The sequence below is a fragment of the Schistocerca cancellata genome, chromosome 12 (genome assembly GCF_023864275.1).
Source record: "Schistocerca cancellata isolate TAMUIC-IGC-003103 chromosome 12, iqSchCanc2.1, whole genome shotgun sequence".
Taxonomy (NCBI): Eukaryota; Metazoa; Arthropoda; class Insecta; order Orthoptera; family Acrididae; genus Schistocerca; species Schistocerca cancellata.
Window position 1 is genome coordinate 121,813,433 of NC_064637.1, and position 20,748 is coordinate 121,834,180.

Here is a 20,748-nt window from a genome sequence, read left to right on the forward strand (position 1 = left end):
GACCAGTAATGATACTGATTTCATTATTTGGTGGATAACTCAGCTTACTTCTCTACTGCCTTTCCATAACAAGTGCCAATTTCCAAGTGCCACTACCCTTATAGTCACTGTCACTGTCTGATCTCAACAGCTTCTTTGATGCCAGAATTCCAATACGTTGACGCACAAGACAGGATTTCCATTTAAAAAAAAACATAATCATATGTTTGTTCATGAGGCTGTGTTTGGTATCAGCACATTTATTGAAACTCCAGTATTTAATGTAGTGTCTGTGTTCTGTGCAGCATGCTGAAATCTTTCAAACTGACTGACCAATGGTATAGTAACAAATCCATGAAGCATTTATTTAAGAATTTCACTGTGAGAAACTGTGTTCACATGGGTAAACCTATTGAAAAAATGGATAATGCCCTGAAAGACTAATTTTGAGCTTATTTTTCAGACAGTATTTTGACATCTCGCCAGGACTATGATCAATTATCTCAGATGTGCTTCCCAGTCTCCAACTGGACTACTGTACGTTTTCAGGTACGTGCACTGTTTATAACTGAAATTCACTGTCAGCACAATCCAAATTCATTTGCTTTTATTGCAGGTGCTCTCAGACACTGGGCTCAGACTTTAGTAGTGCAACTACTCTGTCGGCATTTCTTCAGTCAGACAAATTTGAATGCTATGTAACTATTCAATAGTTCTTTCTTTATATGCTTTCACCTCATAGACTGTCCAGAAACTCATGATTTTGTACCAGGTTTCTCATCGTGTTGTATGTACCTCATTTTGTGATTATAGGGAGGGCAGTGTTTGCTGAAACCGAATCTGGTTTACTGAAAATTTATCACTGGCACTGAGTACATCTCTCCTCAGCTGTCAAAAGAACTTGCCACCACAGGAGCTTCTCAAGTTCTTATACTGAGATCAATGTGTGTGATGTACACTGGATGTTGTATCTGAGTAGGAATCGAGCAATTTTTCTGGATTTTGTATGGGTGGGCAGTCATTATCACATCCACAAAAATATGAATGGAGCACTTGTGACACATCCCACAGAATCAGTTTAAAAAAAATCCATTCTTGGTGCACAATCCTCTGCCTGTAACATCAGTCCTGGGAGGAGATTGTTAGCATAGCTATTGACATATTGGCTACAAACAAGAATTGATAACCTCAGAAAGCTCCAAAATTTACAACTCCTGTCCTTGTGAAAACATTCCATGGTTATGAATATCAGTCTAGAGAAACAGAAAGGCAGAGTGCTGTAAGTTATAAGATGTGTTTTCAACATGGCTTGTCAGAGTTGGGGATTCTACATCAATATCCCTTGTAAAATGAAAATCCTTAACAGCTGCTAAACAGAGACATTATTAATACCAGTACAATTAACTGGTTGGCTGAGCTGAGATATATTTTACAAAATAATGTTCTAAATGTGACAGATGTACATTCAGAGACTACTTATAATTTGTCCATGGTCTTACTCTTCAGTGCAGTGGGGATGGCATTTCTGACATTCCTTTTAAACAGTGGCAAAATTTAGGATACAATGTACCGCCAATGAAGACATCACTACAGACAGCAAATACTCAGGCAGGGCAAGGATGGGGAAGGCAATTAACTGTGACCCTGACAATTGCCTCAAGCACTGCCTCAGCACCTTGGAAAAGTTAAACCTGGAAGGAATCTGAACTACAGGCCTTCCTAATGTGAGTCCAGAATCTCAATCACAGCCACATCTTGCTCTGCGATATCCCCATTGCTTTACCAAATTCTACTCTTTGGCGTTCATCACTCACCAACCTGTTTGATGAACCTTCTTGTTTGAAAATGAAGATAAAGACATCACAAACACCACAAACATAATGTAACAATTTTCTGAGACATGACGTATTGTCAAATGGAAGCATGTGATCTTATAAATGAATATGTAATAATTTATTACATTGAGATCATTTGATTACTATAATGTTCACATTACCAGTTCTGACAATTTATTGCCATCTTCAGATGTGATAATTAATCCACAAGCAGGTAAATTATGATGCACCTACTCAATTTTTATGTATTCTGATCATCATCAAATGGTATAAAATACGTCCATGAAATATGGATCAAATACTGCCATGAGCTCTTTATACAGGAGTTACGAAAGAGAGAGGTACAGGAAATGGGGATGTGGGCAGGGACTAAGGACATAAACAAAGTAAGATGGACAGTAGCACACATTATATCCACTTATGTTTGTTAAATGCAACTTTTAAAGATCTTAAAAGCACAAGCAAGTGTAAAACAACAATTTTTAAAAAATAAATAATACCCAAAATGCACACATATACCAGTGGCTGTCATAAGGTGATAAGCGCACGCACACACACACACACACACACACACACACACACAAACACACACACACACAAAGTCTACATGTATTATGATCTTATGATAAGTCAGTTTCTGGTGTATGCAAATAATTTTTTTATACTAGTTGTTTTTAAAAATCTTTATAACTTTATAACTTTAAAAATCTTTTTTACTTGTGCTTTTAATCTATTACCTTTCAAAACTTGCATTTAGCAAGTAAGTGGACATGAAGTGTGCTGTTGTCTGCCCTGCTTTGCCTATCTCTACATGTAGGATCTACATACACACTCTGCAGACCACTGAGAACTGCATGGCAGAGGGTAAGTCTCATTGTACCAGTTATTAAGGATTCTTTCCATTCCATTCACCACATATGCAGCACAGGAAGAATGACTGTCTGAATGCCTCTGTGTGTGCTGAAATTATTCTAATCCTGTACTCACAATCCCTTTGTCAGCAATATGTAGATGGTTGTAGTACAGCCATAGAGTCATCAAGCCAGTTCTTGAAACTCTGTTAGTAGACTTTCTCGGGATAGTACACGTCTATCTTCAAGAGTCTGCTAGTTCAGTTTCTTCAGCATTTCTGTGACACTGTCCCACACATCAAACATACCTGTGACCATTCATGCTGCTCTTCCGTGTATACATTCACTATGCCCCGTTAGTCCTATCTGGTATGGATCACAAACACTTAAGCAATATTCTAGAATGGAACGCACTAGTGATTTGTAAGCAATCTCCTTTGTAGCCTGATTGCACTTGCCCAGTATTCTACCAATGAACTGAAGTCTGCAACCTGCTTTACCTGCAACTGAGCCTATGTGATCATTCCATTTCATATTCCTAAAAAGTGTTACACCCAGGTATTTCTACGAATTGACTGATTCCAATTGTGACTCACTGATATTATAGTCATAGGATACCACTTTTTTAATTTTATGAAGTGCACAATTTTACATTTTGAAAATTTAAAGCAAGTTGCCAATCTTCACACCAGTTTGAAATCTTATCAAGATCTGACTGAATATTTATGCAGACTCTTTCAGACATTACTTTGTTATAGATAACTGCATCACCTGCAAAAAGTCTAAGGTTACTATTAATGTTGTTCACAAGTTCATTAATACACAACATGAATAGCAAGGGTCCTAATACACTTTCCTGAGGCACAACTGAAATTACTTCTACAACTGATGATGACTCTCCATCCATGGTAACATGCTGCATTCTCCCTAACAAAAAGTCCTCAATCCAGTCACAAGTGTAGGTATGGTAATGGGTCAGATTTTTTTGGAAATAAAAATATACTGCATTTATGGCAAGTTGGTTTTCACATCACCAATGTTTTCAGAACCCATGCTAGTTGGTATGGAGGAGGTCATTCTGTTCAGAATGCCTCATTATCTTTGAGCTCAGAATATATCCTCAAGCTCAAGGATATTGTGTGGTAGTGTGTACTTCAGTTCTACTATCCTTCTTATAGACACGTGTGACCTGTGCTGTCTTTTAACTACTGGGCATGGTTTTTTTGTTTGAGGGATCTTTGATACATTAGTTAGCAAATTCAACATAGGTTCCGATAGGGATTCCTTTGGGCCCTGAATTTTCTTTGATTTTCTATTTCTCAACACCAGTGACACTAATATTAATTCCACTCACTTTTTCAGTGATACAAGGTATAAAAAGGGGCAATTTTCCTGGGTTTTCCTTTGTAAAGGAACATTTGAAAATGGAATTAAGCATTTCAGCTTTTGCTTTGCTACCCTCAATTTCAGGTCCTGTCTCATTCGCTAGGGACTGGACATTAACTTTGGTGACAATAACAGCCTTCACATATGATCAGAACTTCCTTTGGTGTTGTGAAATATCATCTGACAATATTCTGCTACGGTAGCCATTGAAGGCATCAAGCATTGCTCTCTTGACAGCCAAACATGTTTCATTCAAGTTCTATCTATCTACAGTCCTACACATCGTTTTACACCTATTATGCAGTAATCTCTGTTTCGGTGACTGTATACTACGGAGGATCCCTCTCATAACGAACTGTTCCACTAGGTACATATCTATCAAGTGCATGGTCAACTATTCTTTTAAACTTGAGCCATAGTTCATCTAGATGTTTGTGTCCTGTGTTGGAAGTTTCAGATTCCTCTATATATATATATAGAGGGAAACATTCCACGTGGGAAAAATATATCTAAAAAGAAAGATGATGAGACTTACCAAACAAAAGCGCTGGCAGGTCGATAGACACACAAACAAACACAAACATACACACAAAATTCTAGCTTTTGCAACAAACGGTTGCCTCGTCAGGAAAGAGGGAAGGAGAGGGAAAGACGAAAGGATTTGGGTTTTAAGGGAGAGGGTAAGGAGTCATTCCAATCCCGGGAGCGGAAAGACTTACCTTAGGGGGAAAAAAGGACAGGTATACACTCGCACACACACATATCCATCCGCATATACACAGACACAAGCAGATATATATATATATATATATATATATATATATATATAATGAGACTTACTGAACAAAAGCGCTGGCAGGTTGATAGACACACAAACAATGTATGTTTGTGTTTGTTTGTGTGTCTATTGACCTGCCAGCGCTTTTGTTTGGTAAGTCTCATCATCTTTGTTTTTAGATATATTTTTCCCACATGGAATGTTTCCCTCTATATATATATATATATATATATATATATATATATATATATATATAATAGAAGGAAACATTCCACGAAGGAAAAATATACCTAAAAACAAAGATGATGTGACTTCCCAAATGAAAGCGCTGGCAGGTCGACAGACACACAAACGAACACAAACATACACACAAAATTCAAGCTTTCGCAAAAAAAACTGTTGCCTCATCAGGAAAGAGGGAAGGAGAGGGAAAGACGAAAGGATGTGGGTTTTAAGGGAGAGGGTAAGGAGTCATTCCAGTCCCGGGAGCGGAAAGACTTACCTTAGGGGGAAAAAAGGACGGGTATACACTCGCACACACACACATATCCATCCACACATATACAGACACAAGCAGACATATTTAAAGACAAACAAAGATGATGAGACTTACCAAACAAAAGCGCTGGCAGGTCGACAGACACACAAACAAACACAAACATACACACAAAATTCAAGCTTTCGCAACAAACGGTTGCTTCGTCAGGAAAGAGGGAAGGAGAGGGAAAGACGAAAGGATTTGGGTTTTAAGGGAGAGGGTAAGGAGTCATTCCAATCCCGGGAGCGGAAAGACTTACCTTAGGGGGAAAAAAGGACAGGTATACACTCGCACACACACATATCCATCCGCATATACACAGACACAAGCAGACATATATATATATATATATATATGATGAGACTTACCGAACAAAAGCGCTGGCAGGTTGATAGACACACAAACAATGTATGTTTGTGTTTGTTTGTGTGTCTATTGACCTGCCAGCGCTTTTGTTTGGTAAGTCTCATCATCTTTGTTTTTAGATATATTTTTCCCACATGGAATGTTTCCCTCTATATATATATATATATATATATATATATATATATATATATATATATATACACCTAAAAACAAAGATGATGTGACTTACCAAATGAAAGTGCTGGCAGGTCGACAGACACACAAATGAACACAAACATACACACAAAATTCAAGCTTTCGCAACAAACGGTTGCTTTGTCAGGAAAGAGGGAAGGAGAGGGAAAGACGAAAGGATGTGGGTTTTAAGGGAGAGGGTAAGGAGTCATTCCAATCCCGGGAGCGGAAAGACTTACCTTAGGGGGGAAAAAGGACAGGTATACACTCGCACACACACACATATCCATCCACATATACACAGACACAAGCAGACATTTGTAAAGGCAAAGAGTTTGGGCAGAGATGTCAGTCGAGGCGGAAGTACAGAGGCAAAGATGTTGTTGAAAGACAGGTGAGGTATGAGCGGCGGCAAATTGAAATTAGCAGAGATTGAGGCCTGGCGGATAGCGAGAAGAGAGGATATGCTGAAGGGCAAGTTCCCATCTCCGGAGTTCTGACAGGTTGGTGTTAGTGGGAAGTATCCAGATAACCCGGACGGTGTAACACTGTGCCAAGATGTGCTGGCCGTGCACCAAGGCATGTTTAGCCACAGGGTGATCCTCATTACCAACAAACACTGTCTGCCTGTGTCCATTCATGCGAATGGACAGTTTGTTGCTGGTCATTCCCACATAGAACGCTTCACAGTGTAGGCAGGTCAGTTGGTAAATCACGTGGGTGCTTTCACACGTGGCTCTGCCTTTGATCGTGTACACCTTCCTGGTTACAGGACTGGAGTAGGTGGTGGTGGGAGGGTGCATGGGACAGGTTTTACACCGGGGGAGGTTACAAGGGTAGGAGCCAGAGGGTAGGGAAGGTGGTTTGGGGATTTCATAGGGATGAACTAAGAGGTTACGAAGGTTAGGTGGACGGCGGAAAGACACTCTAGGTGGAGTGGGGAGGATTTCATGAAGGATGGATCTCATTTCAGGGCAGGATTTGAGGAAGTCGTATCCCTGCTGGAGAGCCACATTCAGAGTCTGATCCAGTCCCGGAAAGTATCCTGTCACAAGTGGGGCACTTTTGGGGTTCTTCTGTGGGAGGTTCCGGGTTTGAGGAAATGAGGAAATGGCTCTGGTTATTTGCTTCTGTAACAGGTCGGGAGGGTAGTTACGGGATGCGAAAGCTGTTTTCAGGTTGTTGGTGTAATGATTCAAGGATTCCGGACTGGAGCAGATTCGTTTGCCACGAAGACCTACTGTAGGGAAGGGACCGTTTGATGTGGAATGGGTGGTAGCTGTCATAATGGAGGTACTGTTGCTTGTTGGTGGGTTTGATGTGGACGAACGTGTGAAGCTGGCCATTGGACAGGTGGAGGTCAACGTCAAGGAAAGTGCCATGGGATTTAGAGTAGGACCAGGTGAATCTGATGGAACCAAGGGAGTTGAGGTTGGAGAGGAAATTCTGGAGTTCTTCTTCACTGTGAGTCCAGATCATGAAAATGTCATCAATAAATCTGTACCAAACTTTGGGTTGGCAGACCTGGGTAACCAAAAAGGCTTCCTCTAAGCGACCCATGAATAGGTTGGCGTACGAGGGGGCCATCCTGGTACCCATGGCTGTTCCCTTTAATTGTTGGTATGTCTGGCCTTCGAAAGTGAAGAAGTTGTGGGTCAGGATGAAGCTAGCTAAGGTAATGAGGAAAGAGGTTTTAGGTAGGGTGGCAGGTGATCGGCGTGAAAGGAAGTGCTCCATCGCAGTGAGGCCCTGGACATGCAGAATATTTGTGTATAAGGAAGTGGCATCAATGGTTACAAGGACGGTTTCCGGGGGTAACAGACTGGGTAGGGATTCCAGGCGTTCGAGAAAGTGGTTGGTGTCTTTGATGAAGGATGGGAGACTGCATGTAATGGGTTGAAGGTGTTCATCTATGTAGGCAGAGATTCGTTCTGTGGGGGCTTGGTAACCAGCTACAATGGGACGGCAGGGATGATTGGGTTTGTGAATTTTAGGAAGAAGGTAGAAGTTAGGGGTGCGGGGTGTTGGTGGGGTCAGGAGGTTGATGGAGTCAGGTGAAAGGTTTTGTAGGGGGCCTAAGTTTCTGAGGATTCCTTGAAGCTCCGCCTGGACATCAGGAATGGGATTACCTTGGCAAACTTTGTAAGTAGTGTTGTCTGAAAGCTGACGCAGTCCCTCAGCCACATACTCTCAACGATCAAGTACCACAGTTGTGGAACCCTTGTCCACCAGAAGAATGACGATGGATCGGTCAGCCTTCAGATCACGGATAGCCTGGGCTTCAGTAGTTGTGATGTTGGGAGTAGGATTAAGGTTTTTTAAGAAGGATTGAGAGGCAAGGCTGGAAGTCAGAAATTCCTGGAAGGTTAGGAGAGGGTGATTTTGAGGAAGAGGATGTGGGTCCCGCTGTGACGGAGGACGGAACTGTTCCAGGCAGGGTTCAATTTGGATAGTGTCTTGGGGAGTTGGATCATTAGGAATAGGATTAGGATCATTTTTCTTCGTGGCAAAGTGATATTTCCAGCAGAGAGTACGGGTGTAGGACAGTAAATCTTTGACGAGAGCTGTTTGGTTGAATCTGGGAGTGGGGCTGAAGGTGAGGCCTTTGGATAGGACAGAGGTTTCGGATTGGGAGAGAGGTTTGGAGGAAAGGTTAACTACTGAATTGGGGTGTTGTGGTTCCAGATTGTGTTGATTGGAATTCTGAGGTTTTTGAGGGAGTGGAGCTGGAAGTGGGAGATTGAGCAGATGGGAGAGACTGGGTTTGTGTGCAATGAGAGGAGGTTGAGGTTTGCTGGAAAGGTTGTGAAGGGTGAGTGAGTTGCCTTTCCGGAGGTGGGAAACCAGGAGATTGGATAGTTTTTTAAGGTGGAGGGTGGCATGCTGTTCTAGTTTGCGGTTGGCCTGTAGGAGGATTCTCTGAACAGCCGGTGTGGATGTGGGAGAGGAAAGATTGAGGACTTTTATTAAGGATAGGAGTTGACGGGTGTGTTGATTGGCTGAGTGGATGTGTAGGTGAAGGATTAGGTGGGTGAGGGCAATGGATTGTTCAGTTTGGAACTCGTATAGGGACTGATGGAAAGAAGGGTTGCAGCCAGAGATGGGAACTTTAAGTGTGAGGCCTTTGGGGGTGATGCCAATACGGTAGTTTGCCCCCCCCCCCCCCCCCCTTCCCATTTTCCCTGCCCCTTTCTTCCATAAGCCCTATACAAAGGGCAAACAGCATTTTTTTAGTTTTAGTCTCTTTTACCATTAACACCATAAAGTATATTTCGTTGACATACACATGGCGATATTTTAATTTCAGTCTCTTTCACCATCTGACAATAACACATATTTCATTGACACATTTCATATCTTTTAATGATGTTCAGAATGTTTACAATTTGTGATGAACTTGTTTGTGGATTAATCCTCCATCTGAGGACAGCAATAAATTGCCGAAACAGGTAATGTGAATACTGTGGTAATTAGGTGATCCTGATGTAATAAATTATCATGTGTACTGAAAGAACCTCTTATTTTATGCAATTATGATTAAGTTTCAGCAGGATGGTATTACTGCCATCACAGCTTCCAGAGAGCAAAACTACTAACGATAACATCCCACCAAAGTTCATTAGAGAGAAAAATGTCCGTAGAATGTTTCCAAAATCCTGAGACTGCCAGTTAATATGAATGTGCATAAATGCACACTAGTCATAACAGTGAGGGCTTGGCAAAAATCGAAATATTGTCTTTTTTGGAGGAAATCTGCAATCAACGGCTGTACAACAAATTTTAGTGCTCTTCTCGATTGTGTATGTTACTAACATTATGAGTGGTTTCTGTTTCACTGTACTTTAGATCTGTGTATGTCTGCTATAGGAGAAACCCATCAATTTATAACATGCATATTGAAATAGAAGGAAAGTTCTGGCAGACCCAAATACTTTAGGAGTCAGTAGCCGTTTGTGTGAGAGTTGTGATTGTATGAAAGTGCGTGTTTTTTACTGCAGGAGGAGGACTTTCTGCAAAGGCTTTAATACTTTAGCAGTCTTTTTCAGTATGCCTGTCTGCAACTCAATGTCTCCTCTATATGGTGAGTAGCAGTCTACCTTTTCCATATTGTTGTTAATTTGGTAGTACAGGAGACCAACCATGTCTAAAAGCTACAACAGTTTTAAATCTCTTTTGTGTGTGCTTGTCAACAACTCAACCCTTATGCATTTCATTGAAGGGTCTCCAGTCTAAATTATTAGTGTGCACATTGCTTGTAAAACTGGATGAGTTACTCTTGTAGCCAACACAGAAAGATTCAAAAATAGTCTGATGGAACAGAAATCACTCCTAATGTTAGTAATATTTTCAATCTAGGCAGGAAATATAACTTTTTTAGGGTACAGGTCATCAAACACACAATGAAAAATTATTTTCCATATAAAAAGTACACTCCATTGGGGCTGTTCTTCTGCACAAAACATAATTCATTTTGCACACAGCATTTTTCACCTGTACATACACATGCACCACAATATAATAACATTGCAGTCTATGTTGGTGTATAAAAATTGGACATACTGACTGTAAACATCGATGAAACTACAAATGATCATGGAATATTTTAGCATTGTAAATGAAAAGTGGGTGATAGTTATGAGCCAACATTGTAAAACAGTTCTTGTTATCCAACAAAAATATTTATAGCACTCTAAAGGGTTTTAAACTACTGTACATACTAGAGACACCAAATTGTGCTGAGAAAAAAAAAGGAGACGGAAAGAAGAAACAATATTTAACCATATCCTCATGTAACTTCATCAACATACAGTTTTCTCATCATATGGTAATAAAATGATCACAAAAGTCAAACATTTTAAATTCTTAAGGGTGAGACATAGATGAGAAGCTCTCTCGAAAGTCTTCCTTTCATTATCTCAGGCAGAATCATCTGTCACAGCCTACGGTTTTCATATTTTCGGGGAACTACGTGCATTCACGAAGAATTCTCAATAGACTTCCAACACAACTGAAAAAAAGAGATTGATTATCTATCCAAGTGAAAGGCTTTTTTGTGGCACACTTCTTTTATTTTATACTGCCTGACAAAAAGAAGTGAATAAAGGGCAGTCAGCGCAATGTGATTTGTCCAGTTTGTCGGCTCTGTGCAGGTTGTCATCTGAGGGTCTCATAATCCTAACACGGCCATTTCGTCAAATATATTTGTTAGATTTGAGATTAATAGTATGGACTCATTCAAAATTAAGCAACATAGTCACTCCATGAGATGAGATGAAGAAGCTTGCACAGGATAGAGTAGCATGGAGAGCTGCATCAAACCAGTCTCAGGACTGAAGACCACCACCACCACCACCACCACCACCACCACAACAACAACAACAACAGTCACTCCATGAAGACTATATCACAACATGAACAAGAAAGAAAGAAAGAAATTAACACAACATGAGAAAATGATTTCCACTTGTATGACACCTTTTCAACCAACATACAGAAAGGTACACAGTATTTTGCAGATTTCATTTTCAATAGACTTCTAACACAACTGAAAAAGAGATTGATGATCTATCCAAGTGAAAGGCTTTTTTGTGGCAGACTTCTTTTATTTTATAGTGCCTGACAAAAAGAAGTGAAGCACCCTAAAGGGGAGGAGCAAATGAAATAAAATTTGACAGACTGATAGGGTACGTGATATTATTTCAGTGACTACAATAGCAGGTCAAATTTACAAAGAGACTGGTGGTATAAGAACACTTATCAACAGTGCCAGTAAGGAGACAGGTTGGTGATCACGATGTCATCACAGCGACAATGGTTACTAAAGTTAATAATTCCATCAAGAAGGCCAGTAAAGTGTTTCTGCTAGACAAAGCAGATAAGCAGCTGTTGACATCCCACTTAAACAATGACCAGATATCATTTAGCTCCAGTATGAGGAACACAGAGAGATTATGGGTAAAGTTTAAACTGATTGTAAATTGTGCTCTGGGTACTTACTTGACAAGTAAGTGGATTAAGGACAAAAAGGACCATTCGTGGTTTAATGATCGAATTCAGAAAAGGCTGAAGAAACAGAGACTGACATACTCGCACTTCAAAAAAGAATGTGCATATGTCAACAGGCAAAAGCCAGTAGAAATTCGTGCACCTATAAGAAGATCGATGCACAAAGTGTACAACAACTTCCACCGTTTTACCTTAGCAAAAGATCTTGCCAAGAACCCGAGAGATTTCTGGTCGTACGTAAAATCGCTAGCCGGGTCAGAGACTTTTACCTGGTCACTCATCGACCAGTCTGGGGTGGCAATAGAAGACAGCAAAACGAAAGCTTGAGTTTTAAATTTCAAGTTTAGAAACACAGTCACACAGGAGACTTGTACAAAGATACCATAATTTGGCCATCATACAGGCTCCTGAATGGAGGCTGTCGAAATTGGCAACTGTGCATAGAGATGTCTACTGCATCTGCCCCTTACTTAGCCCACATTTATCACGATTCTCTTGCCCAGCAAAAAGTCCCAAACGACTGGAAAACAGTGCAGGTGATCCCTGTAGATAAGAAAATAAAAGAAATGAACTGCATAATTGCAGACCAATATTCTCAACATCAGTTTGCTGCAGAATTCCTGAACATTCTGAGCTCAAATACAATAAATTTCATTGAGACAAAACAACTTCCGTTCACAAATCAGTGTGGATTTAAACAGAAGTGCTTGTGCAAAACTCGTCTTGCCCTTTTCTCATGTGATAGTCTACACTGAGTAGCTTCCCAGATACAAAAGGCTCAAAGACTCCTTGTGAGTGAGCGTCAGAGACAAGGGTATCATCAGTAGTGCCTCAGGGAAGTGTTATACAACCACTCTTATTCTCTATATACATAAATGATCTGAGGGACATGTTGGCTAGCACTTTACAGCTGTTTGCTGATGACGCCATGGTGTACAGGCGGGTGGCATCATTGAGTTAGCGTAGGAGTATACAAGATGATTTAGACAGAATTTTGAGTTGGTGCGATGAATGGCAGCTTGCTTTACATGAAGAAAAATGTAAGTTAATGTGGATGAGTGGAAAAAACAAGCATGCAACGTTTGAATACAGCATTAGCAGGGTGCAGCTTGACAGTCACATCAATAAAATAAAAAGATTGCAGATTGTTACGAAGGATGATAGTAGGAAAGACGAATGCTCTACTTTGTTTTATTGAGAGAATTTTGGGAAAATGTACATGATGCGTAAAGGATTCAGCGTACAGAATACTAGTGTGAACCATTCTATAATTCTGTCGAAGTTTTTGGGATCCCCACCAGGTCAGATTAAAGAAAGACATAGAAGCAATCCAGAGGCACGTTCCTAGATTTGTTACCGGCAGGTTTGATCAGCATGCAAGTATAACAGAAATGTTTCATGAGCTCAAATGGGAATCCCCGGAGGGAAAACGTCACTCTTTTCACAAGGCACTATTGTAGAAATTTATAGAACTGGAATCTGAGGCTACTGTATAAAGATTCTACTGCTGCCAATGTACATTGCACATAATGACTGTGAAGGTAAGATGTGAGAAATTAGCGGTTGTACAGAGGCTTTCAGACAGTCATTTTTCCCTCACTCTATTTGCAAGTGGAACAGGAGAGGAAATGACTAGAAGTAGTACAATGTAGACTCTGCCATGCACAGTACGGTGGTTCATGGAGTATGTACATAGATGTAGATATAGATGATGCTGCACCCACTCTGACCTGGATACATTCACTGATTCAGCTGTAGAGGTGTCATAAAGCTTTTGTATCCTCTTCTGAGGCTTTTTTTTTATCCTTGCTTGTGGGCTTCAAGATCCTGGAGACTGGCACTGGGGCAGGGGTTGATATCCAACCTGATCACAAAACGAGTTCAGTCAGAGAATGATCTGGGGTTCTTGGTGACCAAGGGAGTAACTCCATGTTACACATGTCTGTAGTTCATGGATACACACAGCACATGTGCAAGAACACTGTCGCACGAGGGAGAACAGGTGAAGACAACGCATGTTTGCTATCTACTGAGAGTTCTGACAGTCACTACCACCCGTAACCCGAAGTCATACCTAATGGCTTGCCACACCACAGCTGGTGTAATCCCACAGCGCCTCTGCGAAACATTGGGAGTGTGAGATCTTTCTCCAGATTGCTGCCATACTCACTGACATTGGTCGTTAGGGGCAGTGCAGAACTATAATTCGTCGTCGAACAGAGTGCGACACCATTTGTTTGCAGTCCGTGTCCCAGTTGATGCACAACTCCAAATGCAACCATTCACGTTTTGGTGTCAACTGCAGACTAGGCATATGATAGTAGTCCCCTAGTCCAGCTGCCACGAGTGTCCGGTCGACAGTGCCGCATGACAAAAAATATTACAGGAGGTCCAACACTCATTCTCAGACAGTAGGCACAGACGAGAAGTGGTTACGGTGTGCTCATCAAATGATATGGCGATCCTTCCTTGTGGTGGTCAATCAGGATTCACCAGAACATTGATGAAGAGTATGCCTGCCCGCACATTCCTATGCCATCCCCTGCCAGGCCACCATCACATCCAAATATCCCAAAATATGGATACTGCACAATTCAACTATCCAGCCTACTGCTGACTGACAAAGAGGTCCCTTTAAAACTCTCTGGTTGCTCATAATGCTGTCTCGCACGAGTAAGTGGCACCTCCGTGTCCTTCACAGCGATCAAACACCTTATCTAGTTCGAGCCTCTTATATATGCCCTGAGGCTTGTCAACAAAACTAAACACAAACAGCACAAATGCACTCTGGCGACTGTTTTACTTGTCACAGAGCATTGGAACTCTAATCACTTACGTGCCCATCGATGGTGTATATGTGTACCGAATTACATCCGATCGTGTCTTCTGGGTGTTTCACTTCTTTTGTCAGACAGTGTATGTGGGAGTTCCTTCACAGTAGTTTAAAGTCTCACACTGCAACATACTATCTATTGTGTACACAATCTTAAATTTTTATAACATTCATTTTTAATTTTCTTAGTGGCATTACACGAATTATGCTTTGGCAGCTCTGGCTTACACGGTCCCAAAGAATTTGATGAATCAGCATTAAAGTTACACCTCACTGAAAGTGTTCATTACTAACCTGCACAGAACAAAATTTCCTGTTGATCAAATGAAGACAGAAAAATTAGATCTCAGACTTTAGAATATGTCCAGAGTACTTACCTACAGGAGGCAAAATTTGAGTGCTGCCCAACAAGGGCACAGAAAAATACATGACACTAGTCTAGCTTTCGGAACTAATATTAGGTTGGTGCATAAGTTCAAAATGTGTTTATTTTCCATATTGATATTCCATTACCTCTAGGTTCAATCACCAATTGTCATTTTTTATTTGTAGTTCACTATTGTATTTGAGTTTATATACTGCCACTTTGTCATCTGGAGATGATGAGTGGAGCTGTGGAGGCTAGAAAATGGAATGCCAAGTGGAGAAATTGGCACATTTCTAACATATTCTTCTGTTTGAGTTTAGTAGAGGGGTGACAGAAGTGGAGGCAGGCAGAAACATTTGCGCTGTGGACGGGGATATGTCACTGAGGGTAAGGAGGATTGTTTTGACATTAGTGACTCCCCATGTTCAGGAAGACCTTTGGGGTTTGATGAAGATCATTTCAATGCATTAATCCACAACCATCCATGTGAGTGTACTCGAGAATTGCAAATGTGATGAACTGATCATTCCACCATTGTGCAGGTGTATGGGTACTACCTGCTCTAAGCCAAAATTAAAAAAAATCTGTGGGTGGTCATACGAGCATATTTTCTTGCTTGTCATCACTTGGCTCATGTGCAAACCAACCATTATTATGCTGTATCATTACTGGCGATGAGAAATGATGTCTTTATGCTAAATGTCTGAGCCCAAACAAAGCAGCAACTCCCTGTACAAAGACTTAAGGTAGCCACTAAAGGAAATGATATGCAACTGGTCAAACAGTGATGGTGAGGTGTACTATAAATTGCTTTCCCAAGGTGTAACTGTCACTGCTAACACTTATTGTCAATTACCCAGACATCTTACAGATGCAATACGAGAACAACGACCAGAAAGACTGCGTGAAGTGATGCTACTCCACAGTAACACCCACTCACATTCTGCTACAATGAAAAAAGAACACCATACTGGAGTTGGGCTGGGATGTCATTCTGCACCCACCTTATTCACCTGATCTTGTGCTGTCAGATTTTCATCTTTTTCCACTCTCTGTCAAACAACCTTCAGAGGAACTCCCTTTCTGGATGAAAATGTGCTCCTAACATGGCTCAATGTGTTCTTTGCCTCAAACCACGCAATTTCTGCAGTCGTGGAAAAGCTATCCCGGCATTGGTAGACTGTTGTAGATAGTAAAGGAGAACATATTATTGATGACTAATGGCTCCGTTGTTCGTACCTGTTGCGTTTATTAAACTTATGGAAAAATACTATGAATTTAGGCACCAACCCAACAGTTTTATCCAAGGGGTACGAGTGGGACCCACCTATTGTGAGGAGAAATGAAAATGATCTGGATGACAATCGCTCTCATTGTCAACAAATTAGGTGACTGAATAGCTGAAAGAAGCATCAATACCCAGCTGTAGGAACATGAGTTAAAAGATAAGTCAATAAAATTAGAGATGAAGAGACAGGCAGTGAAAGTCGGGCTTCGAATCTCCTACGACAAGATGCACTTTGTGACAAACATAAAATCAGCACCATGAGAACTGGAGTTCTAACTAGGAGAAATTATGCAGGCAAAAAGTTTTAAATACAGAGGTGAATAGATGGAGCATAATTAATCAGAGAAAGAAGCCTTCATGTCACATATTAATAAAACAGAAATGCCCTACCTACCACCTAATATCTACATTCAATATTCTTAGGAGGAGGAGATTAGTGTTTAACATCTTGTCGACAATGAGGACATTAGAGACGGAGCATGATTAGGGAAGGATTGGGAAGGAAATCGGCCATGCCCTTTCAAAGGAAGCATCCCAACATTTGCCTGAAGTGATCTAGGAATATCACGGAAAAGCTAAATCAGGATGGCTGGACGCAGGATTGAACCGTCGTCCTCCCGAATGCGAGTCCAGTGTCAATATTCTTAAACACCCAAATCTGACACTACTGCATTGCTATTCAATTGGAGGCTCTTAACGTGCAGCAGAGAGCCTTACACTGAACAAGCAAGGTTTAATAGAGAAACACGAGGCCAAAGAAAGAAAGGTTTTGAAAAAAATCTCCAGGCCCTTTCAAAGGAAACAGCAAACAGAGAAGGTGTCGCAACCACCAATTATGTAAGAAAATGCAGAAGATAAGAGGCACAAATGAATCGTAAGGAAAAACTCAACACACACAAAGGTTTCCAGGTAAAGCCGAAATTGAAGAAAGAGAATGTGTGGATGAAGGGGAGAGAATAACAACACCAGAAATGAATTCAGGAGCATTGGGCAACAGTCAAAGGTAGGAAAAAAAGAGAGAGTTGAACTGACATTGTTCATAGTTGGCCAAAATAAAGAAAGAAGAATAAGATTGTCGGTGACAACCAGGTAAGCACTAAATACAATTCTCCAAAACTGAAGTTTTCTGAAGATTTATTACTTATTATCTGAGAGCATTTCATCTGTGAACTATTTCATCACCAAGCTCCACAACCCATAAGGTTCTAACTTGGTGATCTTTGATAAATTTCATGTGACATTGCAATATGTTGATTGAAGCACAGGTAAGGGCAAATTGTACTTTTATTCTTGTTACAGTTATCAACAAAGAGTTGAATGTTTTGAAGAAATTAATGCAGGAAAATTTAGATACTTATATGTGGAGTACCTGACAATGTCTTTAGCAGTGGGAGTTGAAATGACAGAGAAAATGACAACCAAGAAGATGGTCTATGACATAAAAATTTAAGATATTGGGAGCACTCAAAATTGCCAAAATTCTCCTCATTTTCTTCAAAACAATCTTTATACTCTCTTGCACTTTTGATAGACCACTACTCATGACTCCAACTCACTGCCATTAAATTACATTATTTTCTAAAACACAACATAGAACAAACATATTGCAACACAAAACTCAGTGATAAATTATTACAATAGCTTTTACTTTAGTACAACTGCCAGAACATGACAGACAACCTGTAATTCTTCTTGACACTCATGTGATAGCTTCCACATCAAAAGGGGTATTACTATGCCTGACAACTGAAGTTATCAGACAACTGTTACACCACAATCAGAATGTCAAACTAACTCAGCAACCATTGCATGCTGTATACGTACCTCTAGTAGCTTCATTTCCTCAATGTCGACTTCTCCTTCTCCGACAATAGTGCCCACCAGACCTTCACTAATACGTTGTCGTTCCAACAGTGCTTTCTGTAGAGTAAATGTCAGATCAGATACGAGTTGCAAATGGGGAGAATATATTGTATTTTGTACTGTACTATATGAGCAGAAAGAGCAAAAGTCAGAAAACTGGAAAATGTCATTCATGAATGGTATTCCACTTCGTTGTGAACAATTTCCTGGGCGATAAGCAGGTGACAATACTTTGTTTATTAGATTGACAAAAAATGATAAAACATTCTCACTGTCACTTTCCACTGTGTTCTTCAAGAGAAGAAAACCACTGTGCCTTCAAAGGTTATGAAACAGTTTTCTTTACCTCTAAACATTTACTACATCAATAACCAAGCCTATACACTCATTCTGTGGCATTCTTTCTAATATAACTGGTATTCATTACTCATTCACTGTGTGTGTGTGTGTGTGTGTGTGTGTGTGTGTGTGTGTGTGTGTGATAGAGAGAGAGAGAGAGAGAGAGAGAGAGAGAGAGAGAGAGAGAAGCTCCTGCGGGCACGCACATACATGCGGTTGCCCTTTCATACATATGGTGACAGGACTGTTATTACTTGTGTATTGAATTAAAACTAATTCCACAGCCATGAACTGACAGGAAACAGACAACAACATTTATTGCTTAATATAGAAATGTGTTAAGAATAGCTTGTAATCAAACAATGATACAAAACGTAATTACTTACCAAGTGGCAGCACAGACAGGCACACACAATATCGCAAAATATGATGGCTCTTGGAAACAGAGGTGTTTACATGTATTGGTATTACACTATACATTATCTGAATGTTTACCTTTTAATAAAACAGCTTCTGTAATTGAGTAACACTGTAAAGTACCACAAAACAGACATGCACACGTGTGCATGCACACACTCACGCAAGTACGCACACACACACACACACATTTTGTTGCCAGATGGAACACAGTAGGGTTATCAGAAGTGCAGCAAACTTTACTGCAAACACAAAAACTGGAGACAAAATCACAGAAGCAAGATTTATAAAATAAATTGCATGTTCCATGGAAATAAGTGTGTGCACATATGTGCTCACCTTGAGAAGTTAGAAAACCTGTATTCCAAGTTACAGCTATTTATGAATGAACTCAGTGGCTACTACAAGATTATAAGGAGGGTGGGCCTTGAACTGAAGTAGGGAAGAACTAATGACTGATTTTACAATGAGAATCTTTTGGATATTAGAACAGATATTACACAGGTCATTTTAGTTGAATCACCTGAGAACAACAATGTGGTTGTACAGAACAAATTCTTTCACAAGAAAATAAACATAAACTGAATTTAGTAAAGACCAGGTGCAACTAAAAATCAAATGGATTGTATTTTGCTAAACAATAATGAAATGTAGTTTCAAGTACATGTTGACAGAAACAAGCTACTATATATTGAATTAAACAACACTATTTGGAAATATCTTCAAGAGGAGGCCATGTGATGTAATCAATATACTACAAGAGAAGCAATGCGAATATGAAGTAAACAAAACAGAAACTTACACTGTCTACAGACCACATTTCCCCAGTTAAGTTGACATATGGCATAGTAACTAACAATATAATAAAAAATAAATAAAAAATATGTTAAGTAATATTTAAACTCTCCATCACTGACAAAACTGCATGAACAATGTATTATAAAGTCTTCTAGCCTCTTCTTCAGATTTACTTGTCACTTTAAAGAATTACAATAAGACAGCACATACACGTAAAACTACACTACTTGTTGATTTAGTTGCAACTTCCTTGAGCTCTTCTGACTAACAAATTAATTAATGCCTTTATATTCGAGACAAAAATGTACATAAAATTAGAATCTCATACAGCCATAGGTAAGAGAGATTTGCACAATGATACTGCTCAATTTATGTATGATGAGTATCCTCTGATGGTGTTGACACTTAGATTATACCTTACTAAGAAACATTTACAACACTTGTGTGTGTGTGTGTGTGTGTGTGTGTGTGTGTGTGTGTGTGTGTTGTAGTGTAATACTGATAAGCTCAATTTATCATTTTTGTGAGCAAAATTCTGACGCATCATTATTGATTTTTGGAGTGTGGATTGCATAATAATCAATTATGAGTACGGTCCTGTTGCATCCAGAAAACCAACTATTAGGTTTTTTTTAAATAATTTGCCTTTCCCAACTACAATATATGATAATCAGTTTATTTTACAAGTTTATTATTTATGATTTCAAGTTAATTTGCTGATTACATAAAAATCTAAAAATCCTGTTTGGTAGGAGGTATTATTGTAAGTTAAGAGAATGAGCTTGGCAAGCAGCAAGCAGGATGTCAATCGACCAGTATGGTAAGGGGATCTAACATGTGAACAATCCATACAATTGTATGATGGGAGGCGATGTGAACAAAAGAAAAAGTGAGTAAACATAAGAAAAGTTAATTCAGTTGTTTGCTTTG

General features: G+C 39.9%; 1 protein-coding gene across 1 annotated transcript in view; it reads right to left on the reverse strand.

Moving 5' to 3' along the window:
* Positions 1-20,748, reverse strand: part of LOC126109383 (uncharacterized) — a 78,478-nt gene that overhangs the window by 50,333 nt on the left and 7,397 nt on the right. The window contains exon 3 of the mRNA XM_049914405.1: positions 18,226-18,321. Within this exon, the coding sequence (XP_049770362.1) occupies positions 18,226-18,321 (96 nt within the window). The remainder of the gene's footprint in view (positions 1-18,225; positions 18,322-20,748) is intronic.